Source organism: Anopheles aquasalis, chromosome 3, assembly GCF_943734665.1.
Source record: "Anopheles aquasalis chromosome 3, idAnoAquaMG_Q_19, whole genome shotgun sequence".
NCBI classification, from domain to species: Eukaryota; Metazoa; Arthropoda; class Insecta; order Diptera; family Culicidae; genus Anopheles; species Anopheles aquasalis.
In genome coordinates, this window is record NC_064878.1 from 60,628,549 (window position 1) to 60,646,970 (window position 18,422).

Genomic DNA, 18,422 nt, shown 5'->3' on the forward strand with positions numbered 1-18,422 from the left:
GAGAGAGAGAAAGAGGCACCGTTGACACTGGGAGCACGCGGATATTAGGATGACAGCATCGTCAGGAGCATATGAATGTATTATATTAATATTAACTGTGGAACCTAGCGTAACTTCTAGCACTAGATTCGAACTGAGACTCGATTCTTGGGGGGACGCCGTGGGATGGGGGGAGCGGAACGAGACGAGAGGGATGCACTGGAACGGCACAGGATGCGTGAAGATGCGCGTCGGAAAACTGCGCTCAATAGCTCACTCGCTCGGTTAGCGGTTTGTCCGGGCTTAGCGAATTAGCGAACACGCTTTCTTCATCCTGAAGACCCCGCCGCATGCCATTACAGACGATACAAATTGTGTTCGGTGCTTCGAAAGTTTGCTTTTCCCGTTGGTTCGCTGTCGCCCATTCGCGCGAAACTCAAGCGTCCAGCGTTACACTAGCGGCTGTACACTAGCACTGTATTAACTGTCTAACCCGTAGCCCTATCGAGCCGGATCGAGTGGCCAGATGCTGTGCGAGTGAAATGATGCGCGTGTAGTAGATTCTTCGCCGTGAAGGAAATGGAAATGGAATGGTAACATCGAATGCAGACCGCGAATGTGTTGTGCAAGACAATTAAATGAATCATAGATCCCTTGCCAAGCATTCTTTCCATGCACACCAGGCACTTAAAGGTGTGCATAGAGAGACTTTCAGTACCACGCGAAAAGGCCAAAACAATAGCAATGATCAAAGAGGATGCTGCAGACAAAGGAACAGAATGCTGGCAGATAGTTTTCCAAGTCCATTGGGTGATTTGGTTGCTATGATCCCGAATCCAGGACCTTTCGTTTGCGTTTTCGAGGAGCGAAAGCATATCAATCGAACAGGCATTGAGATCAGCCCAGACCAGCCCAGCACCAACCAACGCACTTTAGCTTCATGAACTCATTTTTGCTAATCGAATGCAGGTCCATTTTGGACTTTCCATAAATCCATTTCAAAACATCCTTCAACTCACATAAGAAAAGCAAACATCCTGCTCAGTACGAGCGTGTGTATGTGTGGTAGCCAGTCAGTCAGTCAGTCAGTCAGTCAAGCCAGGTCAGTCTCGCTAGGTAAGTCAGGTTTAGAATTGATTGGTATCGTAGATCGTAAGAATCAACATGGCACATATGCATGCATACCCGCCCCGGGGGGCAATGGGGCGGAAGGCAGCAGAATATAAACTAGGCAAAAAACAAACCCGAGCGTAGATAGAATGTTTTAACCGGTAGTAAAATTGTAATACCAACAGAAGAAAACCAAAAACGGAAGAACAAGAATGAATGAATTACGACGAAATAGCAACAGCAACAACAAGAACAAAAAATCCAACCCAAATGAAAGAATGGTGGTAAAAAGAGGGTGGAAGGATACTGAAAAAAAAAGCTACACCACCCTCACCAGCTCACAATCGATCGATGGTAGACAGCATAAGCAAAAACCGAAAACCGAAACCGAAACCACTCCAAACAACGGGCTAGAAGCGCTAGCCGATAATTAATAATGATCCCTCGCCCAATCACCCACCCATTCCCGTCCATACCCTCGATAGTTCATGTACCAATAGCTCGTCCTCCTTGCACCGCAACCACCACTCCACGGTGCATGTTGCTTGTGGCGATAACTTTTGTAACGAAGTAGCGAAAGTAAGCAAGAAGATGATAAGAGAAAGCTACCAAACCAATCAACCAACCAACCATCCTAACCGAATCTAGAACATTAAGTTTTCAGCCAACGCAAGGCAGCGTGGCCTATTACCGGTTGGTAATGGCGCTTGAGCAAAACGAATTTACCTATGACCGGCATGTGACATGCTTATCCTACTAGTCGGTTACCGGAACCGTGGCCCTTGCTATAGAGCTCCAGTTTTCTCTTCTGGCTGACTTCTGGCTAGTCCCCAGATCCTTTTTGTCCCCCGTCGAAACATCTCACACTCCGCGGTGAGCAATTTTAATACGAGAGCTCTCGATCTCGATCGAATTAGCAAGACAGAAAATCGCGCACGATGGGCAACGGATCGGTTCCGTTTGCCACCGTCATCCCTCTCGTCATCTCGTGCACTGCACTCCCACTGCATCCTGTTATCTCTCCTCGTTCATCTTGTGGGTGTGTCGGTGCGTGTGAATGTGTACGGTTGTGCGTGTGCTTGAACCGTTCGCGTCGTCGTCCGCTCTCTTTCAAAGAATTCTCTTCCAATCGCGTTGCGTTGCGTTATCATCCGCTGCGATGAAATTTTGTACATAGTAATTTTAATAATAACGCCTGACCTGCCCCAAAACACTACCACCCTCCCAGTGTCCCTTTTCACTCTTCCTCCTACCAGTCTTCCCACCCCTTTCACCTTGTCTCTCTTCATCGACCCTTCTGCTCTCCTCTTTCCTGCCCATTTCGGAATCGGAAGGCATGCCATTCGCTGGAAAGAACACCTTCATGTACATATTCTGTTTTGAATAGACCAATGAAATGAATATATAAATAAATATATATTATATACATTGACAGATTCTTAGGATAAAAGTGAACGCGGTGTGTATCGAAGTTGAAAGGGATAATAAAGTGTTGTATTCTGAAAAAAAAAACACACACAATCGTCATTTTCTTTCCATTCCTATTTTGCCAACGGTTATAATGCTGGTTTTTTGGTGCCGATTGATCGCCAAAAGCAGTGTTTGACAAAACAATTCGCCATCTGTGGGAGATGGGATTGACTGTAGCGAACGTAATTTGATGTTTTTAACAGGTAGTTTCTCACATTAATTTATCAACCTTAAAGAACTGCAATTATAATCAATTAAGATAAGAAAGCAACAATATCATCATTGATCAATTGATACTTTATTATTTGAATCACCAAACATTCTTTGAAGTCCGCCTCCATCAGCCGGTGGCGTGCTCCTTGCAGCACAACTCAGTGAGCAGTGTGTAGCCCGGTTTGCACGAGATATCATGTCCTAGGGTAGCACTAAAGTCAATCACCTGAAGCTGCTGGCGCAAGTTAGCACAATCCCAATCGTTATGAGTAAGCCAAATCTCCTTAATGCTGTTGTTGGCCGATAGATTCAGCGTCTTGATGCTGTTGTTTTGCAGATAGAGCTTTTGAAGTTTATCAAACAACGGACTATTATGCTCCACGGAGGTCAACCGATTGTTGGACAAATCCAACACTCGAAGCTGCCCCAGTGACACCTTTGCTAAATCGAAAGTGACCAGCCGATTGTTCCTCAGCAATAGCGTTTTCAGCTTCATTTGCGATGGAAAGTGTTTCGAGGTGACATCCGTGAGTTCGTTGTGCCTCAAATCGAGGGTTTTTAGTTCGGGAAACTTGGAAAGCCAGGAGATGTCGGTCAGCTTGTTGTTCGATAGGTAGAGTTCTCTCAGTTTTTTGTTTTCTCCACTGGGCACGATACGGTTAATGCGATTGTTGGAGGCATACAGGAATTTCAACTTTGTTGGAATCTTCACTTCCGTTAACCGGTTGTAGCTCACATTCACCATGACCGCCTCGGGGATTTTGCTGAGGTCAAAGTATTCAATGTTGTTACTAGAAGCATAAACGTACTCGAGCGACGGCGCATTCGTGAATGTGTTGTCCTCCATGCGTGTGAGACGATTGTTCATGAGTGAAATCGAATAAAGATTCGAATCGTTGGGGATCAATCCCGCCGGGAATTGCGACAGTCCGTTTGCATCCAGGTCTAGCAGAAATACCGAATGCAGTCCATCAAAAACGCCCGGTTCAAGCTGACCAATGTTGTTGAAACTAAGATACAACTGCTCCACCTGTTGAGCCTGTTCGAAGGCACCTCGTTCAATTGTGCTTAGCTGCAAATTTTCCAACTTTAGCACCGTAGCCTTTGGAAACGCCTGCAACAGCACCTTGGGCAGTTTGAAGATGGATGAGTTCTGAAACACCACGGAGGTAACGTTTTCCGCTCGTACTTCGGCAGCAAAGAATTCCACCGTCACGATCTCGTATTCACCGATCTGCACGTTATTGAAAACACATTCGTAGCCCGCATTTTCTTTACTGTAGTAACACATTTTAGTTAATGGAGCACTTGGCGCTGTTTCACCAACGTAGAGCTGGCTGGCCAAGAACAAACTGTGGGGAGAATAAACAGGAAAAACTCTTTGTTAAGAAGCTGTTGGTTAGCTAAACGTTCAACCACCACCGTACCTCACTACAAAAACTCTATATTTGAACATCATTGCCACCGGAAAGACCACTCTGTCTGAGCTCTAACACGAAACTGATCTTGGAGTGAGCGAAAATGACTCCGTTCGTCGGCGCGATTCGGAACTAGACGCTGATAACGTTACAGGAATGGAGTCTGTGGTCTAATTCTTCCACCAACACCGGTGAGTTCTTGCTTTCTTCATTCTGGTGATAATCAACCGTCTGGAGTAACATCTTTATCAATCTCAAGCGCGCAGCTGTGCGGAATGATTGCGTAACTTTACTGCTGCTTGGTTCTTCGATGAAAGCATAAAGGGGCACACGCTGATAACAGATGAATCCAGCCAGCAATAAACAGTCATTCATCGTCTGCGTTGAAATGATGTCTTCTAACGTTCTTACCATTATGTTTGCGGCCGATAGGTCGCAACAGCTGGTCGGTCACTAGGTTCGTGTGTAATCAAACGCTTCAAAACATGCTGATTGCTAGTCAAATTATTCCTGGCACAATCATTATGCGGCATGTAGCGTGTATTCTTAGACACATCACAACCGTAAACAATACTTTATTTCTTTTCTTATCATGTGCTAAAAGGCACGTCAAAAAAGTTCCTAAATTCGTACGTCTTCTTGCAAACAATTCTTTATTTAAATGGCTCACATTTCTTGCGCTGCATAAGTAAGGCAATAAGTAGCGACAGACTTGTACGACTCGGGCCAATCATCAAGAACCGGTGTGCCTTTGGGCTATGACAAAATGAAAATTCAATCATCTATACGCCACCCAGCAAAGGACTTTGATACGTTGAACAATTCGGTAACGGTGGTAGCGAAGAGCGTGTATGTGTGCTGCGAAAATTCATTTGTAATCGTACGCCTCACATGAAATTAAAGATTGAGCGACCTCAGACCATGGTGTATCGCAAATATCTTTTCCAGTTTACTCACAACCCTCTACGAGCACTGAAGTTCATAATAATGGTATGTTGCTGGAGCGGCTTTCACTGAAGTCCTTTTAAGCTTTTTCCCACCCGCAGGATCGGTAAGCGTACGCAATGCAATGGCAGCAGCGGCAGCATTACGCGTGGTATTCATTTCTGAATCGAAAACTCCACTCACCGGGAGCCTGCCTCCGCATTGCCCTGCCTAACGTTGAATTAGCGGCAAATATTTAATTCTGAATATCGCCCCCGGCGATGGAGTACGGAGCGTTGCGTGAACCAACATAATGTAATACCGGCACCGGCATCCATTTTGTGATATGATTTGCCAAATGAAATTTCCCAAAATCCCGTGACGGTGACGCACCCTCTCCCGTTGGCGTCGTCATTGGCGATGGCAAAAAGCTTATGCATCGTGCAATGGAACCGGGATTTGGATTGGTTGTGGTGGCATGTGGTAGGTGAATTTAATAAAAGAAGAAAAAAGCCGTTCTGAGCTCCCGTGCTGGAAATCATGTGTAAATTATGTTGGGTAACGGATCTAATCCATCGCATTTCGCGTTGTACGGTTTCATGGCTTGGGAATGTAGGACTGAACATGTTGGTGTTCTAACGATGCATTCCCTGGAGAGATCACTGGGTGGTTTCATGTTGGTTGGCAAGTAATTCGCTTAAGGGAATACGCCTCTTTTTGGGGAGAACCAGCCCAATGCGCACTCGTACAGGTCTGCTGATGCATTTGCAAATGGTAAATATTGTTTTTTGTGATGATAAAGCTGTATAGTTATAGTACTTTGTACTTATTTCGGATCACAATAGCACGCCCTTAACCTAATGGAGCATTAATGCTCCCACGAACACGCATTTCGTCTTTTTCTCGGTAAGCACCGGTTCCAGCAACCGAAGCAACAGGTGGATTCGCTCCGGTTTAACGCCTTCTCATACCATGCAGACATTGCGATGATGTTACAGATCAAATCCTTCTCGTACGCTTCCAGTTTTTGCTACTTTCTTGTGCCAAATCGAAATACTTCTACGAATCGAAATCATGAGCTGCAATTATAGCAGCAGAAATCCTCATTTCCTGCTCGAGCTGCTAGTGTACTGTCCTTTTCTGCATCAAATGGAGGCACTGTTGAGACCCTTCAGCATCAGCGGAGAACCGCCGGCCGTTAACGATAAACAACGCTGCGAGCCCGCGGGCAAAGTCCTTCTGTTGCTCTGTTCCGAAGATTTTAATCTGGAGAAGAAATAATCGAAATCCGGAAACAGAAGACATCTTCTGCGTATTCCTGCCACCGGGAGCAAATGGAGCCCTTGGTTAAGCACACATCGGAGTATGTGGTATGGCCCTCCCGGGGGTCACCTCGTTGCAACCGAGGCATCCACCAGGGAACCACCAGGGGTACAAAGAATAAGTTTTCCTTCCTTCGCTTGCTCGCCACCGCTTCAGGCAATCCACAAGGCGCAAGGCACAAGGCAGCAGGTTCCGCCGCGAGGGTTCCGGGACTGCTCCTTTCTTTCGTCCTCTCCTCCAAAGGCTCCTCCGTTGGCCACCGATACCGATGGCCGCCTGCCGCTTGACTTGACAACTCAAACAACCCTGGCACAAGCAACCGGGCATATCCAGTACCGACAACGATGACGCGAACAGCCTCCAGGCACGTGCCGGCATACTCCGGATGATCACGATGATGATGATGATGATGATGATGGCGATGATGATGTGCCGTATCCGAACCCCAGGAAGGTTCTAAAGCGCCTGAAACAAGCGTCCCATCCACATGCACACATACAGCACCACACCGAGAGCAAAGTGCCGGAGGCGGCTGCCGAGCCAAGGCTCAGCTCCGGTCTCGGTCTGGCGAGCGCACTCTCGCGCCACCGCAACTCCCCGCGAAACGGTACCGTACCCGGGCGAGTGAAGGAATATATTTTATACTTATATATTTATTTTACAATTGCCCGAGGATGGCAGCGGCGATGACGATGAATTTCCCCAGTTCGCCAAATACCCGCCGAGACGCGCGGGTCTCTGATCGTCGTGGTGCTGGTGGAATGGAGAGGACGCGCGATACGCCAAGCGGTGGCGGGGACTTTTGTGCGCCCGGAGGCAACAAACCCTCCTCGTTGGTTCGCTCGTTCGCTCCGGAAACTCGAAACTCCCATTCCCATGCACACAAGTCCGCCACAAGTCCGCCAAGGGAAACAGAGACCGAGAGAGAGAGAGAGAGAGAGAGAGAGAGAGAGAGAGAGAGCGCACGTGGTGCAGAGGAATATAATATACGACCCCTGGACGCCCGGAGGCCATCGTACCGCCCGGGGATATGGTGGCGGTAGTGGCCGCGCTGCGCTGCCCCTGCTTGCCCCGAGGCCATCTGAGCCAGAGCTGCTGCTTGTGGTGCTCGGCGCTCGCTCGATGGCCCCGGGCGGTCCAGTTTTGGTTTGGAATGGAACGAACGAACGAACGAACGAGTTCGGTCCGGCGGTTGACGGAAGGACGGATGGATGGATGGTGAGCACCGAGATGCAAGGCATGGCAGCAGTTGCCCGGGAGAAGCCGGTCGGAACAGTTCAGTACCAATATCGGGAATCGGTCGCACTGTAGTGAGTGAGGGGCCACCCGTTGTTTGTTGTTGTGTCGTGTTGGGGCTTTTTTTCTGTTCCATCACTAAAAGCCTCCGTTTAGTTTAATGCCGTTTGTGGAATAGTATGTCGCGAATGAGGCGTTAATTGTTCGGTGCTTAAGCAGCAATTAATTGCATTTCGTCATCTGCAATGCGGTCGCGGTTGTAATTGGAACTGTTGGGCATCAAATCGTGCAAACACGTGGCCGAAATACGCTTTCTACCGTTTGATTGTTCTGTTTGCAAGCTACAGGCCGAACACAACGTGGAAGCGAACGCGTGGAGGTAACGAAAACACGAAACCACCCCCGGCTGGGAGATCGTTTCGTGAATTGAGCGTAACCGGTTCGCGAACTCTGGTTCCACTCGGGAGTGGTTCGTATCATGGCTTAGTTTTCGTTGCGTTACACCTTTTGGATGCTGCGTTATACCTTCTTGAGAGTGCGTTGCTTTTGCATTGTTGTTTGATTGTTGTGTCTCGTTGTTTTGTTAAAAGATATTTACGAAAAAAACATTGAGTAAAATGGATTTGTAACAAAAAAATAACCAAAATTAGTCTGTTGTTCGCTCGTATCAACGTTAATAGCCCTTCAGCTCTTAATTTCTACGTGAATTTTAATTAATGAGTAATTGAAGTGAACTTAATTGTAAAGCAATAGTTATTTCAAACTATCAAATAGTTCAATCAACTATTTCAAACTATCAAATAGTTCAATTATCACAATCGCCATCAGTGATTAAAAGCAAAAGAATATTACAACTGTTTTGTTTCGCTTTCCATTTTACAGCAGTAATGATCACTACCGTTTGAAAACACTCCACATAACACTAACTCCTGTTTAGTAAAATAATTCCAACGGTTTGCTGTGACGCCCGTGACGACGAACGGACGTTCACAACGCATCCGGTGTGCTTGCGTGCGTCTCTCGTCGGTGGTGGATGTCCTTGCTGAGCAACGGCGGTGCAACGGAAAACACCGGCAAGCCATCGGCGGTCTCGGTCTCGGTCGCGTGCTTTCAAGGAGCGGAGTTCAAACTTCGTCGTTCAACAACAAACACGGCGTCGTCTCGTCGTCGTTGTCGTTGTGGTGCTCGTCCCTGTCCGGCGAAAGAACAGGACGTCGCGTGACGTGGTTTATCGCTGGTGTTACCGGTGCTTGTGATTAACACGCTGCTTTCGGGCGAATTTGAAAATAACAGAAACAAAACTGCTGCTGCTGCTGCTGTTGCTCTCGCGTGGTGTGGCCAGTGTGTGCTAGTGTGTGCCCCCGGGGGTGAAGGACGATCGTGGTCGATTACTTTTGGGCGGATAAGCGGTACCGGGGCCGAGTGCCGCGACCACCGAAGCCACCATTTTCCCGTTCGACATATTTCACCTGTACTCCGCCGATCTGGAGCAACGGAGCAGTGCCCTCGGCCTGGAGGCCAACTGCTTGAAAAGGTAGGCCCCCACAAATTACTCACGGGTGAGAGAGAGAGAGAGAGAGAGGGAAAGAGGCAGAGAGTCACATAATTAACGACCCCCAACCTCCCGATTAACAATGTATCCCAGTGAGCAGTGCCGGTACGTGTCGCTGGCATGCCGGCACATTGTCCTTGTCCTTCCTCTTACGATTTCAATCCGCAACAACCAACCCCGCCAAACCCGGGCGCACTGCCCACTTGCCAAATGTGAATTCCTCGGGGCCATTCCCAAAATGGCCAAGAGATGGCATGGAACGGATTCAGGAAAATTCCTCCCCCCCCCCCCCCCCCCAAACCACCGAACTGCGAACAGTGTCCCCGGAACGGAACCTCCAGCTAATTATAATTGTATGACAATAATGACTATCGACAGATTAATTTTACGAGCGGAAATCATTTATTTATCAGCGGACGACACCCGGAATGGCCCTGCTCCCTGGAATGTCGGACGGCCAGTGGCATCGCGGGTTTTTTCCCTTTTTTTTTTTGGTTCGAATGGGAAACGAGGAAAAATTGGGAAAACCTCGCGCAACTGACAACCGGCACACGGTGGCTTTTTGGGTTGTCTTTCGGGGGGGTCGGTTTGGAATTATTATAATTAACCCCCACGCACATAATGATGCTGATAATGTTTAATGAAATACCACCCCACGGTTGGCGGAGCGATCGGTGTGTCTGGAATGCAATTTTCTCTTTTCAATTCCGGAACGCTACTTGAGGTTCCGAGTTGTCCACTCACAGAACTACAAGCGGAAGTCAGTTAATCGTGATGGAGTAAAAATCTCTAAAGGTATTAAGTAATTTATTGCAAATTGTAGCTCTTATCAATCTATGTATGAGAAATTTGTCAGAAAAAAAAGAGTTTAAACTGCTATCAAAAGGGCTCAAAAGTCATTGTGTAGCTGAGTTTCGATCGAGTCACCCTGCTGCCGCCGGAAAATGATCATACGATCGACCGCCTGACGTGCATTTGCGTTGTGCTGCACCCACAGCAGAAAACCGACGTTAATAATCAGAATGGCTGACAGGATAAGCAGGATAAAAATCTGAACGCTATAGGCATGTAGAGTGACATCCCCCACGGTGACCGTCGCCCGTCGATCGATCCGTTCGATGCGCTCGAGTGTTGTTTGGTTGAGCTGCTGCATCAGTTCTAGCAACCGCGCTGAAGACTCACTTTTATCTTCCACCGAAGGTACGGTAGTCGATTGGTTTTGCTGCTGCTGCTGCTGCTGCTGCTGGAGATCCTGCAGAGAATTCTCGTCGATCGGCGAGTGGCCGATCGGTTGAAACACAGGCAGCCGTGCGGCCGGTGAGCTTTGGCAGTAAATACCACGCACGTTCGGCAAATGCAGCACGGTAGCGTACGGTTTCGAGGGTTCGATGCTGATACCATGCCGCTTGCAGTAACGCATCAACTGGATCAAGTAGGAGCAGTTCCAGTGGTTAGCGAACAGGCCAAGATGTCGCAGTACCGGCATCAGCTCATAAAGCTGCCCATAATCGATGCTTGTCAGTGCGTTTCCATCGAGGTACAGCTGTTGCAACCCCGTCGCCGCAGTCAACACACTCAGTTCGAACTGCTCCAGCCGATTGAAGGACAGATCGAGCCACACGAGACGCTGCTGCTGTGAAAACAGTCCGTGCTCGAGGTGCGTCTGGTTGGTGGCCTCTAGATTAAGCACGATCAGGTTCGGAAGGGACAGAAACGTGGTCAGTGGTAGATTACCGAGGGGATTAAAAGATACATCAAGCGTCGTCAACCGTGAGAGATCAGTGACGTTCACGAGATTGGTCAACCGGTTAAGTGAAACGTTTAGATGCTGCACATTGCACGGTTGTTCCGGTTGTGTCCGCAGCAGCACGCTCACATTGTTTACCGACAGATCGATCAAGTGCGTGATCAACGGTATGGTGAACGTTTGCAACGAATTCACTCGCAACCGGAGCACCTCCGTCGGTTCGGTTGTCATCACGCGGCTTGTGTCGAACTCTCGCAACCGATTGTAGCTCAGATCGAGTGTCGCCAGCAAGTTGTTCCGTAGCGTACCATCGGCAAGCTGCGTTAGTCGATTGTGATGAAGGAAGAGTGACTTGAGCTTCGTAAGCAACGCAAACACATCCGTCGGCAACGATTCCAACTGATTGTAACTGAGATCGATCTCGTTCAACTCAAACACATCACTGAACGATTGGACCTTTAGCTCTTTGAGCCGATTCCGTGACACATTCAACGATTGCAACCGTTCCGCACCACCAAACACGAACGCACCGATGCTGGTCAGCTCGTTTCCGGCCAGCGTCAGTCGCTGCAGTTGCTTGGCGTGCTCGAACGTATACCGTGGCAGGTGCTCTACGCCCGACTCGTCAAAGTTGATCTCCAGCAGCTCGGGAAAGGTGGAGAAAAGGGTGCGCGGCACTTCCGTGAGCTTCGACTGGAAAAACTCGATCCGGTGCGGGCGCGGATACTCGGACAGGAAGTCAACATCGGCGGCAAAATGGGCGATCGTCACGTTGAACAGTGCACAGTACCGTACGTTGTAGTGTTCCCGCTCGAAGTGATCACACTGGTAGATGATGGCCCGGGTTTTCGCGGCCACTAGTGCCATTACCAGGAACAGTATCGTCCTCAGTGGAATACTATATCGTGGGATTTAAATAGAAGGTGAATTGATACAGAAAAGACACAGTACGATGTACGATCCGATCCGATTCCTTGCTCTTGCCTTGACTTACCTGAACAAACGCATTTTGAGCTCGATGTTGTTCTTCAAGTTCTGGTTCTGAATAACTGACTTCTAAAGCACTTCGATTCCTCACAGATTGACCGCTCGGCTTCAACTGACGAACTGGACTAGAAAGCAGAAGGAAGCACCCTTCTCGATCGTACAAAGCAAAGTGTCGGGCGACAAAGCGCACTCCACTATCAAAGCGCCTGGCGCCGTTATCACTGGTGCAGCTGAGATGTGCATTTTGCATCCCGGAACGCGGAAGAGCATCACACCATGGGTTCCCCACCCCCAATGGAACTACCTAGGGGCATCGTCCATCGGGCTTGTAGTGTGATAGTGTTTTTTTTGCCCCAGTCTGCGCGATCAGCTGCGATCCATCGTCGTCGTTGCACCACTATCGCTATAGTTGCTAGTGCTTCTTCCCGAAGGGTGACATTGAAAAGCGAAGAGTCAACCCGGGGAAGGGTGGGGCTAAGATGGTGCAGGATGCGATAAGGCGTTTGCCTCAATTGTGCAACGTCTTCCCCCTTCATCCCTCGGATGATGTCTCGACTGTTCCAGACAGACAGCGAGGGATGTGTGTTTTGACGGTGGATCACAAGATCGTCGGATCTACCCGATTGCTTTCAGGGATGATGCCGAAGGCGCGGGTGTTTTTTGATGCACAGATCTATGTCCAGATTCAGGATGGTGTTTACAGTTACAGATAATGAGCGTCCTAGCTTCTGCTCAAGTTGTACACATTGTAGCGGATCACCGCTCGGTTGCTCATCGTTTCACTTCGAGCGAGTATTTATAGCGAACCCTTTTTGTGCTGCATTTCCCCCTCCCTCTTCAACGGTATCGGATGCGTCTTGCAGCCCTGAGCACGAGCTTCAGCTTCGAATGTTTTTTTTTCCTTTGCCTTTCCCCGAGAATATGCCCTCCGGTGAACCATTTGCATTCGAGTCCAAATCCAGACGATGCCGACGACCAGGAGAAGACGACGAATGGTGTGTCCAGAAGGGGTCAGTGCACGTAGCAGGACGAAGGACTTGTTTTTCTTTGCCTTCGCTGGCCCGTAATCTGCCTAGCAAACGCGGACGCGAACGCGGACGCGGCCACGCTCTCGCGTTATCCTTGCCCGGAAGCGACGGTCCGACGGCATCGAGCGATCGATTTGAGTCGGAACAGGAGGCTGGCTGGTTCGGCTGGTGGTTGCTATGCGCTCTGTTTATGCTCTGCGCTTCGTCTTCTGTGACCACGGCCCCGGGGGTGCGGGACAAACGGAGAACCGAAAACCGAAAACACTTTTCCGCTTGTCTCTCCTTCCGTATCTGCTCACAGCATCATTTGCGCTTCAGTTTCCGTCTTTTGCCGGTGACGGACGACGGTTTCGTCGTGGATGTTTCCCTTCATTTTTTTTTTGCGATCCACCGGTTCTAGTTCTTTGCTTCGCTTGGAGCATTTTCGATTTCGCGATCCACGGTTTTCGCGCGCGCGGCCAAACGCAACGCCCTTGATTCGTTTCGATTCGATTAGTGACGCGTTTAGTGTTGAATTCTGATGATGATGGTGTTAAATGGCGATCTTTTCGCCTATTAGTGCAGCACGAAATGCAGCTAATTGAAACAACTGTTAAGGGTGGAGAAGGGCAAGCAAAGGGGAAGAAGAAGGAATACAGGAAAAGGATCTCGTCCCGTTATGTACGGAAAGCACACTACAGCGCTGATACGTACGCATCATTTTGCGCTGCTTCGCTCGATCCTTCGGTTTCATTCCTCACTTTCGGCACAAATGTGGTGCCCACGGCCTAGAGGCCAGTTCTCCACCGCACAAAGCCCCACGCCCTGCACCCCAAAATGAAGCGGAGAAAATTTCGCGAACTCGTCTGTATCTCGTGGGTTCGTTCGGTTCTTTTTTTTGCATTTTTGGGACTTTCGCGATGCCCGGAAGGCTCTCGAAGGCGAACCCCTTGCCGTCGGTGGCCGTCAGTGTCCCTTCACCCGGTGCTGAGGAGCGGGTACTGAGCAGGGACCGGGGCCTGGGGCCCACTGGCACTGTGAAGACGAGTTCCTCTTCTCTTCCTCTTCTGCTGGCAACTCGCTGATGTTGGTTTCGGATGACGGCTGGAAACCAGCGACAGCCGGAGGCTACGGCCGCGCTAGCAGAAGAAAGAGCCTCCAGAGTTCGGGGCACATACATACACACAGACGAACAAACACACATACAGGGATAATGCTGCATGGGGTTGCACGGAGCAAGGAGTTCGTTTCCTGCTTGGAGGCTTTTTTATGAACGAGACCGTCGGAGTGACGAAGAAGGAAGGATAAGTTTTCCATTTTTGCCCTCTCTCTCTCTCTCTCTCTCTCTCTCTCTCTCTCTCTCTCTCTCGCTCTCTCTCGTTCTCTCTGTCTCTTGAGGAGTGGCTTCCTAATTTTTTTGGCCACTCTCTCTCACTCTCGGTGATGATGATGAGGCCGCCTGCAAGGGCTGGAGAGAAATGGAGTGCAAGCAAGAGGAAACGTCGCCTTGGCCACGGCCTCGGTTCCGGCCGTGGCCGCCGGGCACACCAGACCGGCACGGCCAGCAAATTCCGCCGTTCGCTGTCGTCGTTGTCAAATGGTGCAGTATGTTTGGGATCGAGAACCGACCTACCTCGCCCCCCTGAGGGGCTTTACCGGCAATTGTGAGCAGGGCCGTGGTCCTTGGCCGCCACGGAATGCCGGTGTCTCCACTCGGTACTGGCCGCTGCCGCCCCGAGGTCCAAACGAAAAATGCAAGAGAGAAGCACCAGCACCGGCAGCAAACAACAAAAGCGGCGAAGGAAGAAGGAGAAGACAGGAGAACGAAATCGTCGGTCCCAAAACATGCGCGCCACCGAGGCCCCCCGAACCACGTGGCCACGGGCGATCGCGTTGGCACAAGGTAGGAGGAAGGCCGGATTGGATGGGCCTCCTTCGTCAGGGCCCCGCACACGTTCTCTTCTTGCAGCCTTTGGAGCGGAATGCCGGAACGCGACACAACCCCGGGGGTACCGGAGAAGTTCTGTGGTTCCAGGGAGAGAAAAAAAAGGGAACGAGGGGAGCAAGAGGAGCAGCGTTAAGGTAAGGCTGATGCTGCTGGTGCTGGTGCTGGGAGGGGACACGATGGGCCCGCGGCTAGAAATCCTTTTTGTTGCTCCATTTTTTCCTCCCCCTTCACATTTCGGGGCCGGCCATTCCAAGGGGTGTGGTGCAGGGTGTGTGCAGCGCACTCGCTGGCGGCTGTGTTAACTACGGAGCCATTTTATGGAGCCTGCAACGGCCATCTCTTGCCCGGTTATTCACTCGACTTTTCCGCGCACAAAAAATTATCTTTTATTACGCGACATTAACATATCATTGACAACTTGGTTGGTTAGTTGGTTGACTTGCCCTGTTTACTTCGCATAATTATAACATTTCGCAGGGACAGCTTCATTAGAGCTCGAACCGATCGGTGATGATGGTTGGCACTGCTTTAGTTTTGTTTTCGGAAGCCACGCAGTTCAATCGCGGTGCATCCCGTCATTTCTCATACCAAATCCTAATGATATACTTGTTTGAGGACCTTTTATTGGTTTTTTGTGTGTTGTTTGCTTGGTTTTGGAGCAAATTGAAGATTGTTTGGACGATCGCACGTATGTTTGTGCGGGTATTTCCTGTTCCTTGGTTCATTATCAGCTGGTTCTTGTGTGCAATAAGTTCCCTTCTTCGTTTGCTTCATTCGTTACCCTCGCTCTTTTTTTTTATTTCTGTTTGTTCTTAAGATGTCAGAGCTTTCCTTGAATTTTCTCCAAACGCGAATGTAAAATATCTTTGCAATTATTGGAAAAAAAACAAATTTGCTTGTTTAACAGTCAAGTCACTAATCTTAAAATTTTAATTTTGTTATATGGTCTTCTATTTGACTCAAATTTCTTAGTTTTTGAAGCTCATGTTGTACAAAACCATTGTAAGAATTTATCGCTTTTCTTTTTAAGTGTTTTTTTAGTCAGTTTTGCATCCTCTAATAATATTTTATCAACTTTTCTAATAATTTCCTTCCATATCTCGCACATTTATCGTAGCTTCTTCTCCTTTTGTTCATTCCATTTTGTTAACATCTTGTTTTCCCACTTTATTCTACAAATTTTATCATTCCACTTACCATTCTCTCATGGTTCAGTAGCCAAAGGACCATGACTGCTGTTGTTCTGCTATCGTGCTACGCACACCATGTTTGAACAAGACCCTTACAATGTAGACAAACCCTACGATCCACCCTCCACCGGATTACAAATCGTACGTAAGGTTCTCTTGCGACCGGCAAATGAGCCGCTTACACGGCAATTCATTACTACATTAAAAAGCCCTTCCACGGAGACGTAAACATCTTTAAAGCATCGTAAACGGTAACCGGCCTAGCGGTTATTGGGCGCGCGCGCGCCCGCGCTTGCTCCCTTTCGTGTTAATGGCGCTGACTGCTCTACTGTCCCGTTGCCACGGTTCAACCGATTTGACGGACTCGCGAATGCTCACCGTTTTACCGCGAAATGATCGCTGAATGCGCTGACCACGTGGACCTGATGGGTGATGGGCGCGTCCACGAAAAGGCGCGGAGAAGGCCGACACTCGGCTATTGGCTGGCCGTGGTGCCCGAGGCTATTGGGAGGGGGCCAGCCCAGAGATTGCATGTTTTACATATCAAAATCGGCCCCCGAGGCAGCGCGCCAGCACGGTCCCGGCGAGTTGCAAGTGTTCCGGAGGAGCAGGTTGTGGCCAGCGGACGACGAACGCCAATCCGGTGTTGTGTGTGCCTCCGGGGGCCCTTCTTCTGCTGCTGGAGCAGCTGTGGTAGTGCGCTGCTTTACAAAATCGTCAAGCTAATCAGCCTGGCAGCTGAGCGAGCGAGGCCAGCCGGCACACCAGGCCGTGGAAAGTAAGCGCGAACGCGTGATGCTGAAGGACCCGGCGGGTCAATGCAGTGGTCCCGGAGTGCTTCGCTGTACCGGGGCTAAACGATTACGATCGGAGCCACGCACTCAGACGCGCTTACTCCACTCCAGAGTCATCATCGTCGTCGTCGTCGTTGTCGTGGAAGGAGCAAACAAATCATTTGCCGGGTATCGGCAAGGTCCGCAAAGGGTCGCCCCCGGGGCCACCATGTTTAAGGTGGACTAAACCTCGGTCCCCTTGCTTTCCCCACACCATTCGTGGCACAGGAAAAAGAGAGCAAAGTCCGTGTTATTGGTGCACCTTGTCTGGAACATTGCAATTAGCGCGATGTTCGCACTGCAACCGTATGACGCTCCACGGATTCGCGCGATCGGATGCTCGCTACTACCGAGAAACAGCCACAACAGCCGCGAATGGGGTGTCACATGGATCTTCTCGTCGTCTTCGCTTCGCTTCCACTCGTGCCTTTGCAAACATCCAGCATCCAGCAGCTCATAACTCTCTCTCTCCCTCTCCCCGGCCACACCACGCAGACAAACACGATAAGGTGGCACAAATCGGGAGGCGGCGAGGAGTCAAACCGCAATTAAAAAGTAATTAAGACATCTGCCTGACTTAATTACAAAGTAGTAACAATCGAGTGCTGGTAGTTTTATTGGTTTATGTCGAGTTCGTTGCCGCAGCGGATTGCATTTCTGCAGCTCGTTAGACTGGCCTGGAGAAAGACAGAAAGGTGGGGATTGGGAGGGACGAGCCTAGAGATAGTGCGAATGAGGACCATATGCGCATCCGGATGCGAACCAGCGGTTAACGGTTTAATTAGCTTCGACCACGTTTATGACCACGGTGTGTAGGGGTTCTGCCTTTCGCCAGGATAACAGGAATTATGCCACCATCTTCTCAAGCTTCTTGTGGGTTGTGGGCATTCATTCATAACACTCCCGTTACGCCACGTGACCGCCCTATTTGCGATTGTAGAACGTGGCGTTCCAGATGGAGCAGAGCGCAGAGAGTGTGGTACAGCGTAGCATGATCAACATTCTTCAAGATAACAAGCATTAAATAGAAGAGAAACTAGATGAGTTATGTAATATTAGACACCGACTCTTCTACGTATTGGTACGAAGAAAATGGAGTTCATAAATATTCTCTGCACATTGAAATGCAAGTCGGCAATTAATTCATTTCAGAAGCAAAAGCTCAACGAATCGCAAGCATTGTTTAGGTGTTTTTAATTTTCTAATAGTGCTTCCAGGTTGATTTAGAGTTTTTTACGTAATCACGTAACAGATTAATTATCAAAATTAATTATATGAACTAGAATCAAAAACTTTGTGAAATGAATACTAATGCCGTCCTTCAAATAAGCTTCTTGATCTAAAATCTTAAATCGTACACTGATAATATAAGTCGTAAGCTTCTCGTTCAACAATCACTAAATTTATATAACAATCAAACTCACTAAACATTTCATTAAACAATCTTCATGAAACGAAATTTTATTGACCTCCAATGGCTACTAA

The 18,422-nt window shown here is 49.0% G+C and overlaps 3 protein-coding genes across 4 annotated transcripts in view; 1 reads left to right on the forward strand and 2 right to left on the reverse strand.

The window, feature by feature from the left end:
- Window positions 1–2,899: 2,899 nt before the first annotated feature.
- LOC126576850 (chondroadherin-like) lies at window positions 2,900–4,063 on the reverse strand. Its single transcript, XM_050238152.1, has one exon. The coding sequence runs from the start codon at window positions 4,061–4,063 to the stop codon at window positions 2,900–2,902; it is 1,164 nt and encodes a 387-aa protein (XP_050094109.1).
- Window positions 4,064–8,893: 4,830 nt separating this feature from the next.
- The window catches only part of LOC126575283 (BTB/POZ domain-containing protein Tiwaz), a 36,717-nt gene continuing 27,188 nt past the window's right edge, over window positions 8,894–18,422 (forward strand). Inside the window, exon 1 of one of the 2 annotated variants that reach the window (XM_050235906.1) lies at window positions 8,894–9,207. The gene's annotated coding sequence lies outside the window, so the exon portion shown is untranslated. Of the gene's footprint in view, window positions 9,208–11,858; window positions 11,896–18,422 lie in introns of those variants that run through there. The other variant, XM_050235908.1, reaches the window with a different exon arrangement.
- On the reverse strand, window positions 10,014–12,105 carry LOC126575273 (toll-like receptor Tollo). Its single transcript, XM_050235889.1, has 2 exons — window positions 11,967–12,105; window positions 10,014–11,870 (listed from the first exon to the last, which is right to left on the reverse strand). The coding sequence occupies exons 1-2, from the start codon at window positions 11,978–11,980 to the stop codon at window positions 10,115–10,117; spliced, it is 1,770 nt and encodes a 589-aa protein (XP_050091846.1). The 5' UTR covers window positions 11,981–12,105; the 3' UTR covers window positions 10,014–10,114.

Coding starts and splice junctions, on each gene's coding strand:
- LOC126576850 (XM_050238152.1), bottom strand. CDS start 4,063: ATGTGTTACTACAGTAAAGAAAATGCGGGCTACGAATGTGTTTTCAAT.